Genomic DNA, 23,096 nt, shown 5'->3' with positions numbered 1-23,096 from the left:
GTAATACAAAACGATAGCTTGACCAATACTATGTAACATGGTAAGATTTGCTGACATAGTCATCAAGGTATTTGCCACGGGAAATATGTCTCTTTTATGTACCTGTTTATACCTTGAATAATAGTAAAAATTATTTCTGCAAGCTATACTACCAAACACTAAATAACTCAAGGGGACCATATTTTATCTTAACATGAATATGTATACAAAATATATGGCTGCTAGTGTCAGGCAATTATACAAACTTCATGCCACCATAAGTTTTGCACTTCTACAGCTCGAAGATCTTACAAGCTATCAGCTCAGGGTCAAGGGTCGTGCAAGCTCTCCAGTGTTACGACCTATGTGACTTCAAAGTCTTCACTGGGTGACTTAAAAAGAGGCTTCGGAAAGTTTTCTCTAAAAATAAATGATTTTCATGAAGAGGAGGTGCAGCTGAAGACATCAATGAATGAGAGTAGGTTAACTGGTATTGTTACAAGACATTCACAATGAGATTTTCTAAAGGCTGGTTCACACTGTATCACTGTATGTTGGGGTTGTCCTCTCACCGATTATTCGTCAACTACGTGCGTCATAAACCATTAGCATTGTTGAGGCAACAAGGATATATCGGTAAAGATTATGGCTGTCAAACTTTCCCAATTGTTCGCCAAGTATCCATGACAGCCTGTGCAATGCGCAACATTTCAGTGATGGTGATTTGCTGTCATAGATAGCTTGATCTATGTTTTCTTCTATGGCAGCTGCTGCTGGATTAATATTTTGTCGTTTTCGCGAGTGCATTGTATAACGATAGCGCTATGCCTCGGGCTATTCGCTGATGTAAACGCGAGTAGGTTTTTGATAGTGTGAACATTGTTATCACAGACAATCACCGAAGTATTGTCCCATGACCAAACGAGCGGATGCGAAGTTTGGGAGTTTTTATGATAAATGCATGTGCACACAACTTACGAAAATTATTCATCAACAATGAGACGAATCCTTGTATAAAAATTTCATCAACAAATTTAACAATCGTTTTGCAGATTAGTTAAAGTATAATAACAATACAAAACACAAATAGGCCTATTTAAATATGTTACCAAGTCTTGGTAAATTATCGAAATTCTCTTAAAACTTACCCATCTGATCGGTTTATACACAAATAGACAGATTTATTTGGACGAAAATCGTTATTAGAACTTGCTAAGCCTCACTTTTTTCAAAGTTAAGACCTGAAATTGAAACGCTGAGCGACAGGGAATAGAACGATTAAGTCGTGCGCATTTGACGAAAAAAACCGTGCACATTTCACCAGTCTATAGCATTGTCGAAGGTTTCTGTAATTATCGTAGGAGTACTGAAATCGTTTCCTTTCAGTAAAGGAAATGACGATGATATTTTTTTCTAACGATTCTTATGAGATTACGATATTTAATTATAAGTTTGGATATTCCTCTTGATATTGTTAGCTATGACGTTTTGAAATGTAAACAAAATTGTGCATTGGTTTTCTATTATTACTGTATTACTATTACTAAGTTTGTGATATTTTTTTTGATATTGTTAGCTATGACGGTTTTAAATGTAAACAAAATTGTTCATTGGTTTTCTATTATTACTGTTTGTTTGTTTGTGAATATTATTTATTGAGGTTTTCATGAGAAAATAATGTTCTGTTGACCTCATAATTAAAAATTAAAGCTAATATAATGTGGTATAATATGATAATTGAGAATAAAATTGATAGTGGCTACAATAATATGATTTCTATAAGAGGATAATAAGATCGTTGATTGAGCTGAGTATATACATATACATATATATATACACACACACACATATACATATACATACATACATATATATATACATATATACATACATATACACACACATATACAGTGTACATACATATGCACGCTGAGTTACTATATTAATAATATTGGTTATTCTAATAATATCAGTGCATTTTACTTCTAATATTGGCCAATATTGTATTTCTCCTATTGCAGGGGGAGAGATATAAACATATAATCTTTTCCTTTCATTATTGCTGTTTGTTGTATATAATAACACCCACACCCAGTACATTACAACTACCATTGCAGTTATCCTATTGCACGGCAGTGCCATTTGACTGCTAATATTGCATTTCTCAACCATCAGTACCCTTTCTTTTTTCCAATATCACTTTGGTCGTGGGCTGTATGACAGTGGAATTTCTAGTGGTAGTAACACTGACATGTGGCAATATAGTGTGAAACCATCCTTTATTCCCATGTTAAATAAACAAGAAGAATGCTTGCTAAACTGTAAGCAGCTATGAATAGAGAAGCACTAGCTGAATGACCGACATCGCACGGATAGTAAAAAATGTTTTTTTATTATCCATACAATAAAAAATGTTTTTTATTATCCATGCAATAAAAATGTTTTTTTTTTTTACAAAGAAAATCAACGTTTATTTACCATCTAGCTTTTAAAAGAAGGCATTGGTTTATTGCTGTGTGTGCTATAAGTTCATTGGGTTTATGCTATTTCTACTTATACGTACATATATTTATAGAATTTTGGAGAAGTCTGAGCATGTATTTGTCTTCTAGTAAAATCTTTCCTCTAGTAAATTAGTTCAAGCGTGAAGCCTAGGTATTTTTACAAATCGGCATTAAAGATTGGCAGGTGCGTAAATATGTGCACAATTATTCCACAGCTATGTCAGTTTGGCGTGTAGTCTAATGTACAGCAGGCCTGCCTGTAGAACTGGAGGTTCGGAGTTGAAATCCAGTGCACGCAAAGCAGTTCTTTTCATTCCCAAAACTTGATGCTATAACTGGACACACGAGCGACAGACCAACAAACTGACAAAGACTAAGATTTATATATATATATAGATTAGCCGAATTCCCGGCGCTGCACAAGTAATACAATAATTACCGAATTAATTTTAGTAACTTACCTGGTAAGCTAGTAATCTAAATATTTACTAAAACAATAGCCTTACATATGGAGCCAGCTTAATATTCGTTACGTTTTGTGTAATGATCAACTGTACTAGTTAATAACCCCAAGCGCTGTAAGCCTGAGTATTTTAACTGATGTAATGAATTTCATCACAGTCATTCATTGCTACAGTCAGTTAGACACCGTAGTGTAGTGGATTAAATCGCTGGTCTGCAGAGCTGGTGGTGTCGAGATCAAATTCTCTGCGAGATCAAATCATCTGGATTTATCGTTGCTAGATTTTAATCTTGAACTGGACACAGGGATGACGGAAAACAAAAGACCAACAAACAAGACAAACACTGAGATTTACGTATAGATTATTGTTATTACGAGATGAACATTTGTTGTTAGGCTACCGTAGCATACCGTATATTTGCTATTTGCAGTCACTATATCTGCTGTTAACGGAACACTTTTGGGTGTGAACACGGCTGGGAGAAAAAAATTCACAGCTACTAGTCAGCAGTTTGGTATTTATAACGAAGGGGATGCTGATGATGACATAGAGAATGGTAAGCTCTTGTTTCTAGAAATGAATACATGATAAGAATACAACTTGAAACAATGCACTTAGGTGTGATAGGAAGTGAACTTATGGTCGATGGTACTACAGGCACCTACAACTGTTGTAAATTTCTAAGAACTACAGCACTTTATTATCACTAAATAGTAAAAACCAAGTATTACAGCATTTATCAATTTTTATTGCCTTAAAAACATACTCCAAAATGTCCTTTTTCTGTTTAACTTGTTAAAGGAGTTCTAACTTAATATATCGGCAGAACAAAATCTGTTTGGATCTAAAAAATGGATCCGTTAAGGTTTCATGGCGATCAAGCGTTGTTGTTTCATCAAACCGTTAGGTGATAGGATCGATATGATTGGCAGTTATAGCTTTTGAACTTCTTTTTTTGATCAACCTGATTCTGGTTTTTGAAGAAGTATTTGTATTAGCATTTGCCGACCGAATATGTCATTGGCTGAATAGGTAAGCCGGAACAAACTGCCACAAAGATTTCGGTGAAGTGCGAGTACCTAGAGCAGCTGTTTCATTTCGTTGCAGATTCATTCTTGTGTGAACTAGGGCTACGTTTGTAATTGGTTTAAATTCAATGCTTGATGTAGAGCTGGTTCTGCACGCCAGTATTTTCTGTAAAAAAGGGCGCGTTATGTAGTGCTTGTCATTACCCACTGAATATTTGTTAAACAGCCAATCAAAAATTCACAGTGGATATCTAAAATGAATTCTTTAGGAACAAATTTAAAAATCTTAGCTGAGAGAAAACGAATAGATTGCTGTTTTTTTAGACAAATATTCTTTTAGTTTGGTATTGGTGGTTAGCTTATCTGCCAGCATTGATTTTAAAAGATGTTATTGATATACCAGGTGAGCAGCAATTTTTAGTGGCGCTTTCATGAAAATACATTAGTACTATTAATAGTAGAAGTATATGGGTTGAATGATGGTCAACTATGTTGGCTAGGCTATTTATAGATATAAAACGATCCTGACATCTGGCAGCCATAACAGGTACTCTAGCCTGATGAGTAGCCTGCTAATGTTGAATTTCTCTGCCCTGAATTTCCTTTCACTTTACCCTACTTGTACTTGTTCTATAGCCAGGGATAGTGTAGTCAGTATTAGCTACAACATGAGTATTAAAGACCATCTATCGCTGTTTTTTTTCAGATGAGGTGTAGTTTTCGTTATTAAATGTTTGCTGTGTCCGGCTAAGCATAAACACATTTTCAACACCTATTTTATTATGGTAATAATTTCATTTTTATTGAAAATTGTGATAACTCTATAAAAATCCTCAAGCATACAGCAGTCATGTAAACTCACCCGAGCTTCCGTACACTACTGACTCAGTTTGCATATGCGATACTACATGGTAATGATTTAGAGCTGAACATCTCACAAGTCCAAACTGTTAGTAATGCGTTGACTTTGTTCAGTTATTTCCTGTAACAGGATTTATGATGTTTATACCGTTGCTATGGTTTCCCTTACGTTTTATAGGTCTTTATATATTCACGACACCCGATGAAGGTATTCCTCTGGTTTATAAAGCGGAAAGTACCCCACCTCCACTGATAATATCTGGAGACTTGGAGACCATAGTAGTGACCGGCCTTCCTTATGTCACCCAGTGTCTCAGAATAAACAGTATTGAACATGGTACGTATTATGGTCTATATATAGGCCAAAGGATTTGTTGAATAATTTTGAAAGCTATAGTTTCCAACAGTTACTTCAAAACTGATTTTAAAAGTTGTAGAAAAACCATAGGCTGTACTTGCTAAAAGTAGGTCGTGCAAGTTGCTAAAAGTAGGTCGTGCAAGTTGCTAAAAGTAGGTCGTGCAAGTTGCTAAAAGTAGGTCACGCAAGTTGCTAAAAGTAGGTCGTGCAAGTTGCTAAAAGTAGGTCGTGCAAGTTGCTAAAAGTAGGTCGTGCAAGTTGCTAAAAGTAGGTCACGCAAGTTGCTAAAAGTAGGTCACGCAAGTTGCTAAAAGTAAGTCGTGCAAGTTTTGAATCAGTTCTTGCTGTCACACTTGATCCTCTTTTGCCAAGTCTGGGCGCATTCTGTTGGAATCATTGTGATTATCATAAAAGTATAATTAGGTAGTTACACAGTGGAACCCGTACTTGTACTTACAAAATCCTCTAGATACAGAATTTTCATGTTACAAAAGTTGCTAGAAATTTTGCTCCGACTTGTAGATGATGTTTCTAGATACGAAAAGCCTCTTGTACCTTGGCTCGTTTGCACTTTGTTAGTACTACATACAACTCAGTTTCATCTTTAGCACAAGTCAGCTATCAAGTTTTTTCATTTGGTGTATATTTTGGAGTTATCACATATCACATTCAGAGTAGGACAAATCTTGTTTGTCGCAGTTGAAGTTCTGCGTTTTTTGCATGGTGATGTAGTTTTTAAGTTTGTGCCGATGCAAATAAATCTTTTTACCTACATTCTTAAAAAATGTTTATTCTGAGCAAAACAAAGACTACAATACAACATCCACCTTTGTTTACTATTGTCCTTCCACCTCCCTAGCCTCATCTAGACGGACAATGCCAAAGGTGAACAAACAAACGTACGGTTCAGTTTTTATTTGTTATTTCTATTTTCTTTCTATGTGTACTTTTTCTATTTATTATATATTAATGTGATTCTAACATGTATTTGGTACAGGTTGTAACCATCTATATATAATTACAATTCATAAAAATGTTGTCCGAGTTTTGTGGGGGCTTGAAATGGGAATTAAAGCATTTATATGGCAAAATCGGTTTCTACTTACGAAGTTCATCTACTTGTGAATTTAACTCATTCCAGAAGCCATTTTGTAAGTAAAGGTGTTACTATAAACCGTTTTATTATTTATAACAACCTCTAGTCTGTGCTGTGTATGTCCAAGAATTAAATTATGTATGATAATCACGACTAAAATATGTCTCATCACACCATACTAGTAACAAAAAGTTTATATTTTATTTCTTTAAATGCAAGAGATTCTTTTTAATTTTTTCTTTACTTTGATTTTTAAAACATCAGCTTTAGGGTTAAGTTTTGTAGCAATCATGTATACAAACAAGTCATTAGTACTCGTTAGTTAGTTTAACTCGATAGTAAATGATTTGATGCATAAGGCAGTTCAGAGAATTCTATAAGTCAAAATGGTCAGTCGTTCGCATTTGCTCACTGGGTGAAAGCCTGGCTATCCACACTACCAGAATGTGTAGCCACACGTAGCTTAGAGATATTCTGTAGCTGCAACAGGCTGCATTACTAAGAGTGATTAATGAAAGCTGGGCTGGTGAAAGCTGTAACTTCGTTTCCCTAATATTGTTGTTGAAGGATCTCGAGCTCATGAATTGTTGGTTACAAAACATATGTATAGGAATACACTGTACTGTCAAATGTTGACTTGTCATATGACATGCCAGTTTTCCGACCTGCGAGGTAAGATTTGAGTAAACAATTTTCTTCGCTCTTAGTGTTTGCATTGGCAAAAACGTCTGACCTAGTTAATTTGTCCTTTTTGGTCACAGTTGTACCTCTAATCACAATCACTGCAACACACAAATTTTCGAGCATACGATGTGATAGATGTTTAACTCTAATAACCTTATAACCTAAAAAGACATTTAACTATTAATCCAGAATAGTATAAAGCATACATATAATTTGTAGTTTTGTCGTTTGTAGTTTTGTAAGTAAAAGGGGCTGGCAAAAATTAAAAACAAAATGGGAAAAATGAGACAAACTCAAACTAATTTAAACTAATCTAGTTTTAACTTAACCTAGGTTAAGTTAGGGTAAGTTCAGCTGTGTATCTTTATCAATACCTCTGAACCTACGTGTTATCAATCTACCTCTGTTCCCATGTATGTACAGTAAAACAACATTTACATTGGTTTTCACTTTATTTCTCTAGCTTTTAGATGTAGGATAATGTAGTTTTTGCAGTTTTATGTAATGTATTTGTGTAATTAGGTGCAATATTTAAAAGTTGTTTTGGTTTTCCGAGCTCTGAAACAAATTGTAGCTTATTCTTACAGGAATATTTGCTTTAACATACCATGGTTTAATATACGATGCAGATTCCACAGTAAATCAATAGAGATTGGACTGTAAAATGTTGGACCTTCATATAATTTTGATATGAGTTTGTCTTTTCTAAATAGTTAATGATTTGGTTGCATGCTTCTCAGGTGTCTCCATCACTCAGCGAGCAATGCTCACGATGACTGGTGACCTATTTATGAGAATCGGGTCAACCATTGAAAATGGGGAATTATTTTATACAGACAGCAATTCCTTTACTATGATGGAAAGACGTAATCACTACCCTGAGCATTCATTGGCTAGCAATTATTATCCTATGACTAGTTCAGCGTTTATTAACGATGAGAACCAGAGGATAACTCTACTGACTATGCAACCTCTAGGTAGGTGACCAGCACAACTCCACACTCCGCTTACCTAGGTTATAGCAAGGATTTATTTAAAGGCTCTAAGCTCATACCCTAAGACACTTATGTACTCACGTCATCTAACTTTCGCGTTTTCGCGAAGAATCGCGCGTTTTCGCGAAAATTGAATGAGCGGAACTAAACTATCATAACGAACAAGCATAAACGCGAAATTAAATAGCTATGTTCATTGATATCCACAATAAAAGAGGGACCAAAATAATAAAGGGACACAAAATAATAGAGGGACCTAAACGTTATTGATAGTCCAAGAAACAAATGGCAGCAAGCGATCAAATTGAATTATGGATCTTGCCCACAAATTTCTACCTGCGGTTTACAAATACAAACTAGTCCCAAATTGAAAAAATTTTCTTACTAGCGAACTGGACCTGAGGAATCTAATCTGTTTGTTCCACTGCATTTATTTTCACATCACTATATTTTCGCACTCATCAGAGTGGCGAAATTAATTTGCAGCGAAATTTTACTCTTTGTGCTACTCACGAAACTAAATACATGTACTAGCGAAATAAAAGTATCCTAGGGTATATTTTGTCTATTTGTTTGGATATTTAAGTCTTGGCATCCAAATCAATCTATTTCATGTCACCACACTCGGTTTTTAAGACAATACAGCAAATAGGACTTGCTGTATACGCAAATCTATCTGTAACTACTGTTTGCTAGGGGTAACGAGTGTCCACAAGGGGGAGTTAGAGGTGATGCTGGACAGGATGCACGAAACGCATGACCATGGAGGAGTCAATGATATACTTCTGGACAAGCAGCCCGTCACTTTGCAGTTTAGATTGCTTGTTGAAGCAATAGATGCTCCGGTACGTTCACCATGTTTCTGTCTCCTAACTGCTACAGCTCACTTTGAATTATTACTGAGCTCTATGAGAACAGTGGCTCCTACATCTTTCATACAGTAATTCCTCACTTATCGTGGTTAGTAGGGACTGGGCATGCCCCGGGTTAAGTGAAAATCCACGAAATAGAAGCTAATTTTCTAAAGTATACGTACGCCAAATTTTAACAACAGAACAAAAGTACATTTAAGTTATGTCGATTGACTTTCAGTTTATATTGCAACTTCAGTCCCTGCATTTTAAAACTGCAAAAAGGTGAACCCCGAAGTAGCGAGGGTTTACTGTATAATTAAGACAAATTCTGGTAAAGATGACCAATCAATTCACTTTGGTTGCCCTTCACTTTTCCTCTAACAATTAGTAAATCATTGGTTCTCACTCACTCCCTTCATGACATATGGTGGGTGGTTACGATGATGTATGAAAATATTGGATATCTTTTGCTGTGTTGTGTGATAGCATTGGGGAAATTAGTGTTTTATTGCTACTCATATTTTCCCTGCTCATGTCAAAGTTTGAGAATTAAAAATTTTTAGCAACTACATAAATGATAAGGAACCATGAATATTGTCTGATAGCTGGCAGCAGGCACAATTTTGATAAGTTTTTGGGTATGGTGTAGAGCTATCTACTTCGTAAGTTCCAATTTGAACTTTTTAGGGTATCTACAATGTAGATTAACCCTATTTGCAAGCTGCACAAAATCCACAAGTAGGTGCATTATAGTACAGTATGAAAAAATTGTGGTTTGACGTAAGATAACAGGAGAGGCTCCTACAATGTAAATAATCCATTCCGAAAACGTTTACGTTGTATTTATATTTGAGATGAAATTATTGCCGTTAAAGTAATATATATATGAATATATAATAATTTTTTTTACGTTATGAACAGTAGAATACATGTAAATTGTCAATCTGTTCAAAGAACGCAAAGTCCCATTTCCTCTTCAAATAGAAAAAACTAAATCCAACTTTGCGGACATTGTATGTTGGAAATTATTTCCTATGTAGAGATAGTATTTGCTCAAATTCGTATTCAAAGATGATTACAAGTCAAAGTTTTGCTGCTTGACATGTATTGTTAACAATTATTTTTCTTTTGTAATGGTATGTTAATTTGACCTAAAAAATAAATGCACATTACAACTGATTACACCAACCAGATGACCACCCACTCATATGCTAGCTGCCTACTACAGATATACCTGAGTCTAGGAAAAGGTTTGGTGATCCAGGTACCCGGTAAACTCAAAACTAACTTACTTCACATAGTTTTCACTATTGATAAAATTTTTACATTACATTTTTAATTATGCTTATGAAACTGCCATGATTAAGAAACCGCGAACACCATATGTTAGAAATTAATTCAGAATTAAATATTATAGAATAAAATTTATAAAAATAAAAATTATTGCAGAATAATTTTAATATAATTTTATATTGTACAAATAAAAATGATGCTAGAATTAAATATTTAGTAAATTTAACATCATGTATTGAAAACCTTTGGATGTTGAGGTAATCATAAGTAGAAGGTCGACTGTAGATAAGCTTTAGATGTAGCAGATGACATTGACCTTTAACACATCACCACAGTGTCATGATAGGTCACCATGGGCTAAACATGACCAGTTGAGTTCAGTTGTTTAACCTGGCATTCTAAAGCGAAGTATCATCACAAATTCCAATAGCATAGTATGTCTACTATTGCCAAAGGTCTAATAGAAATACCAACTCATTGCTGTATTTGTACAAAAATATCTAACATATAATTTTAACACAAGATATAACCATCCTCAGTCTACTCTGCTAGAAATTTTAGACTCAATTCAGTGCAAAAAGTAACAATAGATACAATATTACACTTGCTTTTCATCTCAGCTTCACACTGTCAATGATTGCCAACAGGAGATAGTAGCTCTAACAACACTCGCCCTCCATTATTCCTTGAAGAGTACATACCCGGTGCAAGCTTATGCAGGCGACTTTTCTACGACTTCGGTCTCACTCTCACTGCCCTGTCAGTATCACTTGATCAACTTGAGAAGTCTTGATACACTACCGTTTGGGTAGGTGAACTTATCTCTCACATTTTAAAGGGCGATCTTTTTCATCAATGCTTTAGCCACATTTGCTCATTTGTCAACGGATGGGCTCAGTGTGGTGAACAAGATTCATTACATAAGTCACAGGAAATAAATGAATGTCTTGCAGTTTGCTAGTTGTTGTGTCTCTGTAAAACTTTGATTTTCAACGAAAATTCTAAATTATGAAACAACGCCAGACATTACCTGGCACACCATGTACAAATTCAAGATATAATATTGATTTTTTTGTAGGAAGGCAAATGCTACAAATAATCATAGCACTGCGCTAATCCTGCAAAGGTTTGCTACAATTGAAGGAGCTAGTAGCCTCGAGTCTCACATTTGTAGGACTGATGAAAAGGTAAGTAACACTCATCTACCATGTTGCTGAATGTCGCATACAAAGTATTCGGCGTACATTTCCCAAATCTAACAAAGACCATGGCGACCAAACCTAGAAGCACTTGAGGTATCATGATCTTAGCAAGTTTTTGCAAGTGTTGTAGTGTTGAGTGAATATTCATGGTTTGGTAAGAAACCACTCATTTAAACATTTCAAATAACTAAATACAAATTAATCCGTTCTCATACTATGAAAAGCCTACCTAAAAACAGGATATTATGATAGAAAAATGTGTTTTTAATTGTTGTAATTCAATAATACAAAATTTACATCGTGTTTTGTTATTATAAATATATTTCCTGAGGAAGGGCAGACGAATACAAAAATCTGTTTTGTAACTTGCTACATTTTACTATAAAAGTTTCAACGCAACTGACATTCAAATTAAGCATGCGAGAGTCTAAAAAATATATGAAGTATGGTCTTAATGCCGACTTTTCTCCAATATTTTAAAGCACATTCTTGTCAGACAACATTTGTATCACCTACCTCATATTTCACGCTAATATCAGCGATAAAGAGATCAATGACTTCAGATGATTTAATTTGTTGTTAGCCATTGTTGAATTAATTCAAATGACTTTTCACTCAATTTGATGTTAGCCAGGCAACATTCACATGAACAAGCATCACTCGTTTCATAAAAGCTGATTTATGCTTAACAGATATGCTCTACGCTAAAATCCTTAGAATTAGCTTTCGAGGTTACAATATTTGCAGGTTGGGCTGCAACTTCCCAAGGGATACAGAATTGAAAAGACCTCCTTATCACTGCTTCATTCCTACGGTGAGATTACATTAGATGAAATCACAGTGGACAAACCTAATTCAATACAAACATATAAGATATTCAGAACTTGAATAATATGCATCAAATCACAAACTAATTTTATATTAGTATTTTAATGTCTTATTTTTAGCTTCTTCACTCTTACAGTGCGATGATAAACTGAAACATAAGGATTATTGCCAGTTTAAATATTTTGCATTTATGTATCACTATGTATATTCCAGGCACTTTCATGGTTGATGGAAAATATGCCTGAGATGTAATAGCAGCTTTAGCTGAATCTTTGGTGCTGTGTATGATAATGTACCACATTTCATTTTAACCATTCTAACCTATTCTTTTTTATGCACTTAAACCACCATTCTAACCTATTCTTTTTTATGCACTCAAACCACCATTCTAACCTATTCTTTTTACGCACTCAAACCACCATTTTAACCTATTCTTTTTTATGCACTTAAACCTGGCTTCTCATTTTAATTTATCGTTTCGGCCAAATATCAGTGAAACTCAAACGAGACAATGAATACTTTGTTTACTACGGATTTTCAAGCCTTTTTTAACAATGCTATGTCTATCCTAGGCAAAATGCGCTGTCTTATTGTTTACTAATCACTCTCTCTGTATGTCTGTCTCAGTCATTTGTATTACTGTTCATACATTAAGATATAATAAACAATGAGAAATACAAAAACCATTTGAGTTTTCACTGAGGATTCAGGATAAGTAGAATAGAGTTGTGCAGTGTAAAGTTCAGCTGTTATGAAGGTTTTTAAATTTCTGTGAATCCATAGCTGAAAGGTCGCGTGCTATTGATAAGACATGTTCTGAAATATTTATGAATGTTAAAACATCAGCTCATATACAAATAAACACGCTTTGTCAATCAAGCATGCATTGTATCAACCATATATTGTATAAAACATTAAATTTGTTAATTTTATTACTGATGCATAAACAAGAAACCAAAAATTCAGTTGCGTGTTTATGTAGACACTTTGTAGGTGCTTGGGTTATGTAAGAACTAGCTCAATTTATGAAGAAGCCGTTCACACGTATAATCTATTTTGCCATTTGGTAATGTATCATTTGTTCGCAGCAGAGAAGTATCTGTAGATTAGCTTGGTTTCTATAAATTGTTCAGTAAATAGCAAATTCTAATACTTTTGATCTTATGTTTGATCAATGATATACAGCCCAAAAGGATAGCCGACGGCTATCATATGGGCGGGGTTTAATGATGGAGCTCTATTAGGATTGTGCTAGCCTGGGTTTCAAAGCAAACAACTCTCGCGGGGCGGTCGCAATGCCTTGTTAGGTTTTAGAAAACACGAATCGTTATCGTTTCATTAGCTTATTCAGCCAGTAGACCCAGCGGGTCACAATAGCAAACATTGAATTTCTGCAATGTAGGGGTAATACCTAACCAAAATAATGTATCTATTCAAAATAAAACATTTCAAATTACCTACTTTTAGTAATTTTAAAATTAGTAAAGGTCGTAGTATATGCCTAAAGTTGAATATAATTACCCGAGCAACGGCATTTTTTTTCTAGTTTTTGATTAATATTTTGCCACCCCTAATATAAAATGACAAAGTCTTTCATCGGTTTCACATTGTTTTACCTTGCCAATAAGATGGGACAGCGGGCAAAGCTGTGCAGTGTAGTTTTCATACTCAAAATCTAAATGCAAAACCGAATTTGAGCTATTTTACGATTGTGACTATTAATATCACGAATGCTTGTGAATGGCAACTGACTGATCATAACGTTGACAATATTGGGATACTATATTTATTTGACAACAAAATGAATTCAACAGATAAGTAAAATAACCACTATAGTTCATAATATTCGTAAATTTACAAGGTGCTTTATTCAGCATATTTGTTTGTTCGGGTGCCGTGTTCGGGTTAATCCCAACAGAGCTTCATCATTAAACCCCGCCCATATGAGCGCCGTCGGCTATCCTTTGGGGCTGTATATCATTGGTTTGATCTACTCTTTGACACCGCTATGAACCATTTGAGGAATCCTATCTGTGGACGCTTTTAACCAACTACTACCATTTGCACAACTTCATGGAGGAAAATAGCTCATACGTTGAGTGAGTGAAGAAATATACTATACATGGACTTGGTTTGTTAGTACAAGTGCCATCATTTGTAGATATTGGCTAATATATTTACAAATAGAGAAATTGTTTCATGTAAATATTTACACTTAAGGTTAACATTATAAACATTAAACAGACAAACAGTAAAACAAATGTTGCTAGATTTATCTATGTAAGAAGAGTTATTTTCTTTCACCTGTCAATCCTGCCAATAGCTACAAAGGATGAACACAGGGTATTAGACGTAAGTACTAGAGAAACCAAAGTTGCTCACCCCCTGTTGTGTGTAAAATGAATTGTACGGTGACTGTTACTACAAAATTACAATGATTAACCCTTTTATTATGATTATTTTAACATAAGGAATTTTCAACCTAAAACTCTAGCAAATATTTGACTGTTCACCTGAATAATTGTCAACTTCTAGTTTTTCAAAGCATTGCTGAAAATTGAAAAAAAGCCAAACATAATTTAAGTTGAGGTGAGTTAGGCTGCATATCTCTGTCACAACCTCTACCACTGTATCTATATGTACATGCCATTGAGTTCGCCCTTCAGTTTGCACATTTTTAAGGTACCGTAGCAATACTCTTTTGTTGCTTATGGCTTTTCTAATTTGATTTCATTTATAAAATTTAGTTTTTTGATAATTTATATAATGCAATTCTTTTAATGTTAAGAGAAATTACCTAACACTTTATTGTAAACCTTTGCGCCAAGGTACAATTTGAATTAATTACAACATATTCATACAGGACTATTTGCTCCAACATATGATGGTTTTAACATTCAACAAAGATCTCACAACAAACTTTTCAATAATTGAATTTGACAAATATGGTAATAATGAAGTCTAAAACTAGCAAATACCATACTAATTTGCCTCACTTAGCTTAGGAATACATGTTATTCACCAGTTCATGTGGCAGCAATTTAAATGTTCTTTGTGTATACTATACACACTATGATGCTTTTTTGTAGCCACTTTAGTTTAGCAAGCCTTTAAAAATGTTTCTAAATACCCATTATGGATAACGGTAAACGCAAGCATCGCAATAGAAGAAAAGAGGTAGTACGCAGTTTCTACAGATATAGGATACATGGAGTTCTACAAGGTATTATAGTTGAAAACAGAAGTCACAAATATGAAAGATTTGTATACATGTACTTGGAATGTACCCGGAACAACTGGACATGCACAGGCCTATTACAAATATCACACCAGCATAGATGTAGAACAATGGCGGACACACCTGAGTTCCACAGCCATGGAGGTAATTGCTACCATAAAGCAGTACTCGCCTCAGTGATATCCTTCCCGGTTAGGGCCTCCACAGATGGGGGAAGGTTGGAGAGGATTTTTGCAACCTCCATTGAAATCTTATCCTCGCCAATCATCACAATCTCATCAATCTTTTTAAGGGGTTGAGAAACCTCAGCTGCTATCTACAGTAGATACAAAGTTAACACTTACATAATGCTTGACTAGATATCTGTTAATGTGAGTTTATAGGTGTACAGTGTATTATGTAGACTGATTTGATGACATTTAAATGAGCAGTGAATATATTAGGTGTTTGTTTTCACTGCACGATTAATAGGATTAACAGATTGTGTATAACCAGGTACTGTATATAGCTTATATCTATTATCAAACGCATTATAACTGGTTAGAATAGCGGAGTAGCTTATGCATAAAGCAATGTAAGCATATTATTGTGTATACAATGCTGAAGCTTTGAACCCTCAAGAGTAACTTGGAAAAAGTGTAACTGTCTTTAATATCAATTTTTCAGGTATTTGCTTGTTAATGCTAAGTACTCGAATTTTTATGCATTTTTTCAACGGAGTTATATAGCTACACAAGCATCTTTAGAGATCCTTTAGGCTCTGAGACAAGAAATCTCAAACTATCTAAAGTGTAACCATTCTTCTCTCAATCGCCATTCTATTTAGCAATGCCCAAGCATTAAATTTGCATCAATGGCGAAGAAAGTAGAAATACAAAATCTTGGTCATTTTACTCGATGATGTTATTCAAAATAATCGGAAGCAGTATTTTGGGTAACTCACTCATATACAGCAATTCCTACCCATGAAATAGGAAATGCAATGAAATACAAACTTTTTTAAGTATGAACCATACTATACATGTAAGTACGAGTATATGTATACAATGATACAGTGTTCCTTATGGAATAGAAAATGTGGTGCATATACAAATCAAGGGCACCGCAAACCTATGCTACAACGTAGCCATGAAATAGGATGGATAAAGCACACTATCTTCACTAGGAAACAAACCAGTGTCACACTTGACAAATACCGCTTCTAAAAAATCAAACAGCAAATGCTAATACCTAATATTAGTCACAAAAAACCATTAACAGCCATCTAAAGCATTTAATGACGAAGTAGATCATGTGCCGATACAGGATATTCCTTCTCTAAATTTTAATGATCAAATTTTTCGGGATAGATGATAAAAAAATCGGAGAATGAGCATCAACTGTAAAGTGGTGCGAACACAAGCTCGTAATTGAAAAAACTTGATCAAACAATGCTCTACGAAAAAGCTTTATTACGTCTGCCAAAAAAATCACTTTTTACTTAAATGGCTATTTTGTCGCAACAACTACTCCTAAAATTAAAGCTAACAAAGTTCCAGCACCCAACAAGAGTAGTTTTATTACATCATATGAGTACAAACAAATGTTGGGTTTCTCTTTTGGATGCTCTAGGAGATTTTGTTTGTTAGCACCTGAGAGATCTGTGTAGATGTCTCAATTGCTATGCTATAGTAGAATACCACTTGTATTGCTGAGCAATGGTATGCATGGTTTCAATTGTTAGTGATGGAGTGAGGGCGGATGATACCTGCCTTACTGAAAGCTGGTAATCAGGCTACTGATGTAGCTTGAATAATGGTTAGTAACCTAGCACAACACCATGTTACTAAAAAGCTATCGCAACCTTGTTGAGTGAATAATGCTAAACACAATTGGTTGCAAGTTTTGATGTCAAAAAACGACAAACAACAACATAAACCTACATAACAGCTAACTAAGTTTGGTTTACACAGCTTTTGTGTAGCTATAATCTGCACCATCTTACAAGGGGACTAATTGTTTAAACTTGCTGAGGTTAAAATAGAAGTGATTAACACTTTCGCTACCAAATTTATTTCCTTACCGGAACATAATTACATTTTCGGTAAAACTTAATATTTGACAAGGCCATGAATTGTCATAACTTTTTAATCGCACAGTCTATGAAAATGTTTACCAAGTTATACCAAATTAATCAGCATAAAATTTTCCGCTGATACCATTAAGATACCACAAACGTATTGCAGAATAACTCTTATACTTCTTTTATGGCCATTTCCTACAACCGTGAGTTAACGATATCATTACAGCTTACGACATTATTATTACTGCTAAAAATAATCATTCTCAGTAATACTATTGTTCAATAAAAATCCCACAAAATCCATAGATCTTAATTAATTGTAGCTGTAATGCGTCTGACATGACTAGTAACTGCTAAGGAGAAATTGTGATACAAAATGAAGTATCAGCAAAGTAAAATTATGCTAAGGATGGGTTGTAAACGTATGTTCTATTGGCTCAACGAATGCAGATAATTGTTTCCTGTCGTTATGTACATACATGATAGGCTAATTAACTAGCTACCCTCTAATCGGAAACATTTTGTACAAAGCGGTTATTGACCATACAGAAAGATTTTGCCAGGCCCGTACTACGCGGCTTGCGGTAGCGAAAGAGTGAAGGGTTAAAGTTGAAAATCTAACAAAACCCACAATTTATTTTCATGGAGTACATAAATTTAATATAATTCATGCACTCCATGAATAATGTCCCAACAACATAGAGTCAACACAAAACACAATTATGAAACGGGCTGAGACAATTTCCTAATTGCACTGACATCAATTCAAACTGGATGAGCAAGCAACTAATGTGAAGACAATCACACAACTGAATGTGCTACTGACACAGTACTGTTGGTATGATTACGGTATGAATAATCGCAGGCAATGAAAATGAATAGTTTTGAAGCCAAAATATGTAATAGTATTTGCTACTGTTGACGCAATAATATTTTAAGCTGCCAATTAGCCTTAACTGGTCACTTAGGTCAGGCATCTTAAGTTTTGGTTACCTATAGCAGTAGCTGATCATCAAAAATGTTGATATGAGTCTGTTTGTACTAAATTTGTTGTGGATGTGTCATTACAGCCATGATGACATACACAATTATTTACATAACAGGGTTATTATTTCTGGTAAAAAATATTACTATAAATTATAGTCTCCATCTCCATAAATTCTACAGAAAACTTGAAAATGATTCAGGCACGATTAGAATCATACCATCCAAAACAATCAAGCCATGTAAGACATATACATGTACATATAGTATAACCATTGCTAATAAGTTGATGTAAACCAGCAAATACATAATAATCAGTAGCGTTGACGGTGAACACATTTTTCTGAAAAAATAATTTTTCACTTTAGTGTGCTTTGAAAAAGTGTTAATCTTTGAGCACAAAATTGCACAATTTGTTTTGATTTTGTCTATTGATGACATAATTTGTAACTGTCTTATTATGGTTTATCTAGTTGGGATTAGGAAAAATAAAATATTTAAGAAACAAATTTATTTTTTGTTTATGACAAACATCTAGAAACAAATTTTTTCCTCGGAATATATTTGCTTTGAAAATGAACTTTCCCTTACACCTCTTTAAAACAACAAATTATATGAAATGTAAGAACTCACCAAGGGTAGCTTTTCTACAATCATGGCTGTTATAGCAGCATTACCATATCGTTTGTAAGCTTCAGCCTTTAGCCTTAGAGCCTCGGCATCAGCACTTCCTACGTGCCCTATCTTTGAAGCATCAGCAACTCCTACTAGTTTTATGCCTTCTGCATCCCCTGAAGCAGCTGCTATCTTCTCAAACCTACAGACATGTGGTTGTGAAGTTAATGGCAGAGATTCTTATACATAAAAACTGAAAACCTTACAAAAGCGTAACCTGTATGCAACATACTGAATTTACGTGCACAAAATACTGTTATGTACATACCTTCAAACTGTCTAAAATCCAGTCACTATTATAGATAGGTTTAAAGCCCATACATTATTTTGAAACTATGAAAGGCAGAGATAAAAAGGTAGTTCCTTCAGAGAAATTAAAATAGAAATGTGGTGCTGCCATCCATATTTGGTATTGGCTGTCTGTGGAGTTGTCTGTTCAATACATCATGTTCAATGCAGTAAACCTCAACATGCAAAGTTGCTTTGTACCAAAAAATTTTTGTAAGTCAAAATCATCACATGTTAAAGCAAATATCATTAAACAAATACAGTATATTTATGTACTCCATTCCACAGCTCAAACGCATAATAGCAAATTGTTCACATAATTATATAAAACACAAAAATAGATACATTGTATAAACGCCATAAAAAATTTAATTGCACATAAACTGGAATAACAATGTAATATTCAAATTGATAATGTATATTTGTGTTAAAAATTGGCACATTGAAGTGTAGCCTTGGTAATTCAGTAGAAGCAGTAAGCAGAAGGAGTTGGTCTGACTTGAAGTACATACATACTTAAAATTAACAAATTATTTTATTACAGTTTTGCACTGAATATCAATTTTTTAACATTTCATCAAGAGCTACAATGGTAGTCTCATGCGCTGTGAGAGATTGTCATGTGCAATAAATATCTGCACAATTACTCTTCAAGCAAAAAGGTGGTTTAGTGGTGCAGCTGGTAGTGCACTTGCCTAGGAATACAAACATAGTTTCAATTCCTGTGTGGTGCAATATTTTTACCAACACTCTTGGGGGTCCTCCCATGTTTTGTGACGATTCTGACGACCCGACGACAGGGATATTTAAAAAGTGACAGACGAGACGACCATTTACCAATGTAGGTGACGAGGATTGCGTAAATAGGATTACTAAAGGTACGGCTGCACGTAACGAATTTTTCGTTGGTTCGGAGTTCTGGCCGAAATCACGAAAAACGCAGAATTAATCGGTCAAAATTCACAGAATTATTTGAGCTGTGCATGCCCACCGAGTTCGTCGACAAAACGCTTTTAACAGATTAAACAAATTATTAGCGAGCATGATTCTAGCAGCTTTAGCAATTAGTATAGTCCAAGACATGTACCGTGACACACAATAAAAATACGGAAGCGTTTCAACATAGAACACACGATGTAACTGTCTAAGTCGCGCTATTATTAGTTAGCAAACACGACTTTAGCAAATTTTAAGATATACGTAGTCCGAAAACATAATGCGACACACAAGAAAATTATTACAGAAAGTTATCATAGTAAATACGATGCAACTGACTTGTTTGCGCTAGATATGTCGACATTCTCTACCACAAAACTTTTGCTGCTAAAAAGGAAATATAATTAAAAAATAAACAAATTGTGGCTGTAGTGTCCAAACAATAAATACATTCAATAACGCAATTTAAGCAATTGCATCGTGTGTTCTATGTTGATTTGCACTTATACTTTTACTATTGTGTGTCATTATACGTCTCTTTGACTATACTAATTGCAAAAGCTGCTGAGATCGTGCTCGTTAGCACGATTCTAGCAGCGCAGAATAATTCTGTGTGTTTCAATCATTTCGTGATTTTGGTTAGAACCAACGGAAATTTTGTTACGTGTTGCCGTACCGTTACTAACTTATTATTTGTTCATAAATCACCACGGTCAACCGAAACTTCACTAGTTTTGGTTTGAAGCATCTGGCCCAGCATTTATAGACTGCCAAATAATTAAAGCAATGAAATGCCACGACATTGACAGCAAATCCGTTTCCAAGTCTGTGACTGACAGTGATTATTAAAGGCAATCTCGGTCTATTTTCCGTACAAGAAATATAGCTCTAAAAACCTAAGACGGCTGTCACTCTTCGCGGAGTAATCAGCAACGCTCCCAAACATCACTAATATGTTTGTGAAGGTCGCTGGTTGAGCCATGCTTTTGGTTAGCAGAAGTTCAAACCTAGCGAGTTTCAGATTTTTAACGCAACCCAGTGCCACCAGTATAGATATTTGTATTAAAATAACGAATGTGAAGAAAGAGGTTGTTTTGGTTACCAATTTGAAAAAGGTGACAGTGATTTTAAAAGTGACGACAGTGATTTTAAAAGTGACGACAGTGATTTTAAAAGTGACTATTCTGACGACAGCTTTGTGTGGTAGGACCCCCACTCTTAGCATCGCGGAGGACAGACAGATGGACGGAGATGGCTTATATTATAGTAAAGATTTCTATTAGCTTTTCCTTTTGTTTACAAAATTATAGTAATTTTACAATTTTGCATGTTGTATGCGGAAAATTACTATTATGCGGCAAATTACTATTAAGGCAAATATTCATTTAACTTTCACATTATACGTGGAGCAATTGGTGCATAAAGGTGATGAAACGTTAGGGTTTAATTATATTAGCTGTTACTGACCTTTTGCCCTCTGCTAATTTCTCAAGACGATATCCTTCAGCCTCGGCAGGCTTTCGTATGGTTCCCACTAACTCTTTTTCTTTTCTACAGAATAACCAATGACCGAATTAGAATATTTCCTTCAATCTATAAAACATTATCAATCAGAGAGAACTGAATGTTTCTCAAAGTTAATGGAGAACAACCAAGCAGGCTAATAGAGGAGACAAAACAGCTTCTACAAACTCAGTACAAACATTCATAAACTGGGAGTAATTTCCTCTTGAAACCATTTTTAATTACATGTATTTAAATTCAAATTTTAGTTAAATATCGACTTACCTTGACATATAAATTCTTGAACATCTATGGCATAAATTTTGAGAAAATATTTGTTTAAATTTATGTAGAAAATTTCAACATGAAATGTTCAGTGAGTGAAAATGTGCTGTATTGTAAACCCAGTACGCATACAGTTCTCCTTTGTAACTTGGTTTTAATACGCTTAAATGATATTAAACAGGCTTTCATACCGTCCTTTTCTAAATTTAAAACCATAAACTCAACAAGACTAGTGCAAGAGGTAGTGGTGAAACAAGGAAAGTAATGCTTTTGTTAGAACTAAAAGAATATGTAAAAGTCCTAGCGAACATCTTTGAATCAACTCTCTATCAAATATCTGAAGCCATCGAGTAGTTATCATCAGGAAAAAGTAAAAGTGATATAAAAAGAAGGTTGAAACAAGCGAACGCGACAAATCTGACCGTAATAAGTTTTTGACCGATTCTGTCTAAACTTCACACACATGTGCTCCATACCTTCCGCCAGGCCACCAAACATATTTTGTTTCAAAGCTCTGTCTTGCTCCTGAGTACCAGCCTATTAAACGCCTACCAACTATCTGATTAAAAATGGAAGAAAGCCTAAGCATCGCCGGGTTTACTACTGGTTATAGATAAAGACTGAGAAAGCATAAACGCAAAAATGCAAAAGAAAGTGCATTTTTATAATAATATTTTTCCAACGAAACATGGTTAAAAGAGATATTGAGAACGATTAACTTGGTATGACGAAATCTGACTGTGTTGTAGTCATAGTCATATAGCTTATTATACCTTGACACTTTAACATTTGAGAACCTTGTTTAAAATTTAATCAAGAAACTTAATTCTACTACTCCATATAAAACAATTTTGGTTCTTTTTTAACTCGCCCGACTTTTTCAAGTAAGCATTGTAAAAGAATTAAGTCAATAATGCGGAGATGTTTATCAAATTTCACAACTACCCAAGCTGGTTCTCTGCATTTCAAGCATGCCATA

General features: G+C 34.6%; 2 protein-coding genes across 4 annotated transcripts in view; one reads left to right on the top strand and one right to left on the bottom strand.

The window, feature by feature from the left end:
* Nucleotides 1-12,812, top strand: part of LOC137397627 (alpha-mannosidase 2-like) — a 39,622-nt gene extending 26,810 nt beyond the window's left edge. The window contains exons 14-22 of one of the 3 annotated variants that reach the window (XM_068083924.1): nucleotides 278-457; nucleotides 3,378-3,503; nucleotides 5,015-5,173; nucleotides 7,715-7,951; nucleotides 8,666-8,814; nucleotides 10,764-10,924; nucleotides 11,195-11,303; nucleotides 12,066-12,132; nucleotides 12,360-12,812. In XM_068083924.1, coding sequence (XP_067940025.1) covers nucleotides 278-457; nucleotides 3,378-3,503; nucleotides 5,015-5,173; nucleotides 7,715-7,951; nucleotides 8,666-8,814; nucleotides 10,764-10,924; nucleotides 11,195-11,303; nucleotides 12,066-12,132; nucleotides 12,360-12,391 — 1,220 coding nt within the window. In that variant the 3' untranslated portion in view covers nucleotides 12,392-12,812. Of the gene's footprint in view, nucleotides 1-277; nucleotides 458-3,377; nucleotides 3,504-5,014; nucleotides 5,174-7,714; nucleotides 7,952-8,665; nucleotides 8,828-10,763; nucleotides 10,925-11,194; nucleotides 11,304-12,065 lie in introns of all 3 variants that reach the window. The other 2 variants (XM_068083922.1, XM_068083923.1) reach the window with 2 other exon arrangements.
* Nucleotides 12,813-14,332: 1,520 nt separating this feature from the next.
* LOC137397629 (flotillin-2a-like) overlaps nucleotides 14,333-23,096 on the bottom strand; it is a 53,756-nt gene continuing 44,992 nt past the window's right edge. The window contains exons 9-12 of the mRNA XM_068083925.1: nucleotides 21,797-21,880; nucleotides 19,064-19,247; nucleotides 15,508-15,700; nucleotides 14,333-14,469 (exon numbers count right to left, since the gene is read on the bottom strand). Coding sequence (XP_067940026.1) covers nucleotides 15,536-15,700; nucleotides 19,064-19,247; nucleotides 21,797-21,880 — 433 coding nt within the window. The 3' untranslated portion in view covers nucleotides 14,333-14,469; nucleotides 15,508-15,535. The remainder of the gene's footprint in view (nucleotides 14,470-15,507; nucleotides 15,701-19,063; nucleotides 19,248-21,796; nucleotides 21,881-23,096) is intronic.

This window comes from Watersipora subatra, chromosome 5 (genome assembly GCF_963576615.1).
Source record: "Watersipora subatra chromosome 5, tzWatSuba1.1, whole genome shotgun sequence".
NCBI lineage: Eukaryota > Metazoa > Bryozoa > Gymnolaemata > Cheilostomatida > Watersiporidae > Watersipora > Watersipora subatra.
The sequence above is the reverse complement of the archived record's forward strand: the minus strand, read 5'-3'. Positions and strand labels throughout refer to the sequence as shown.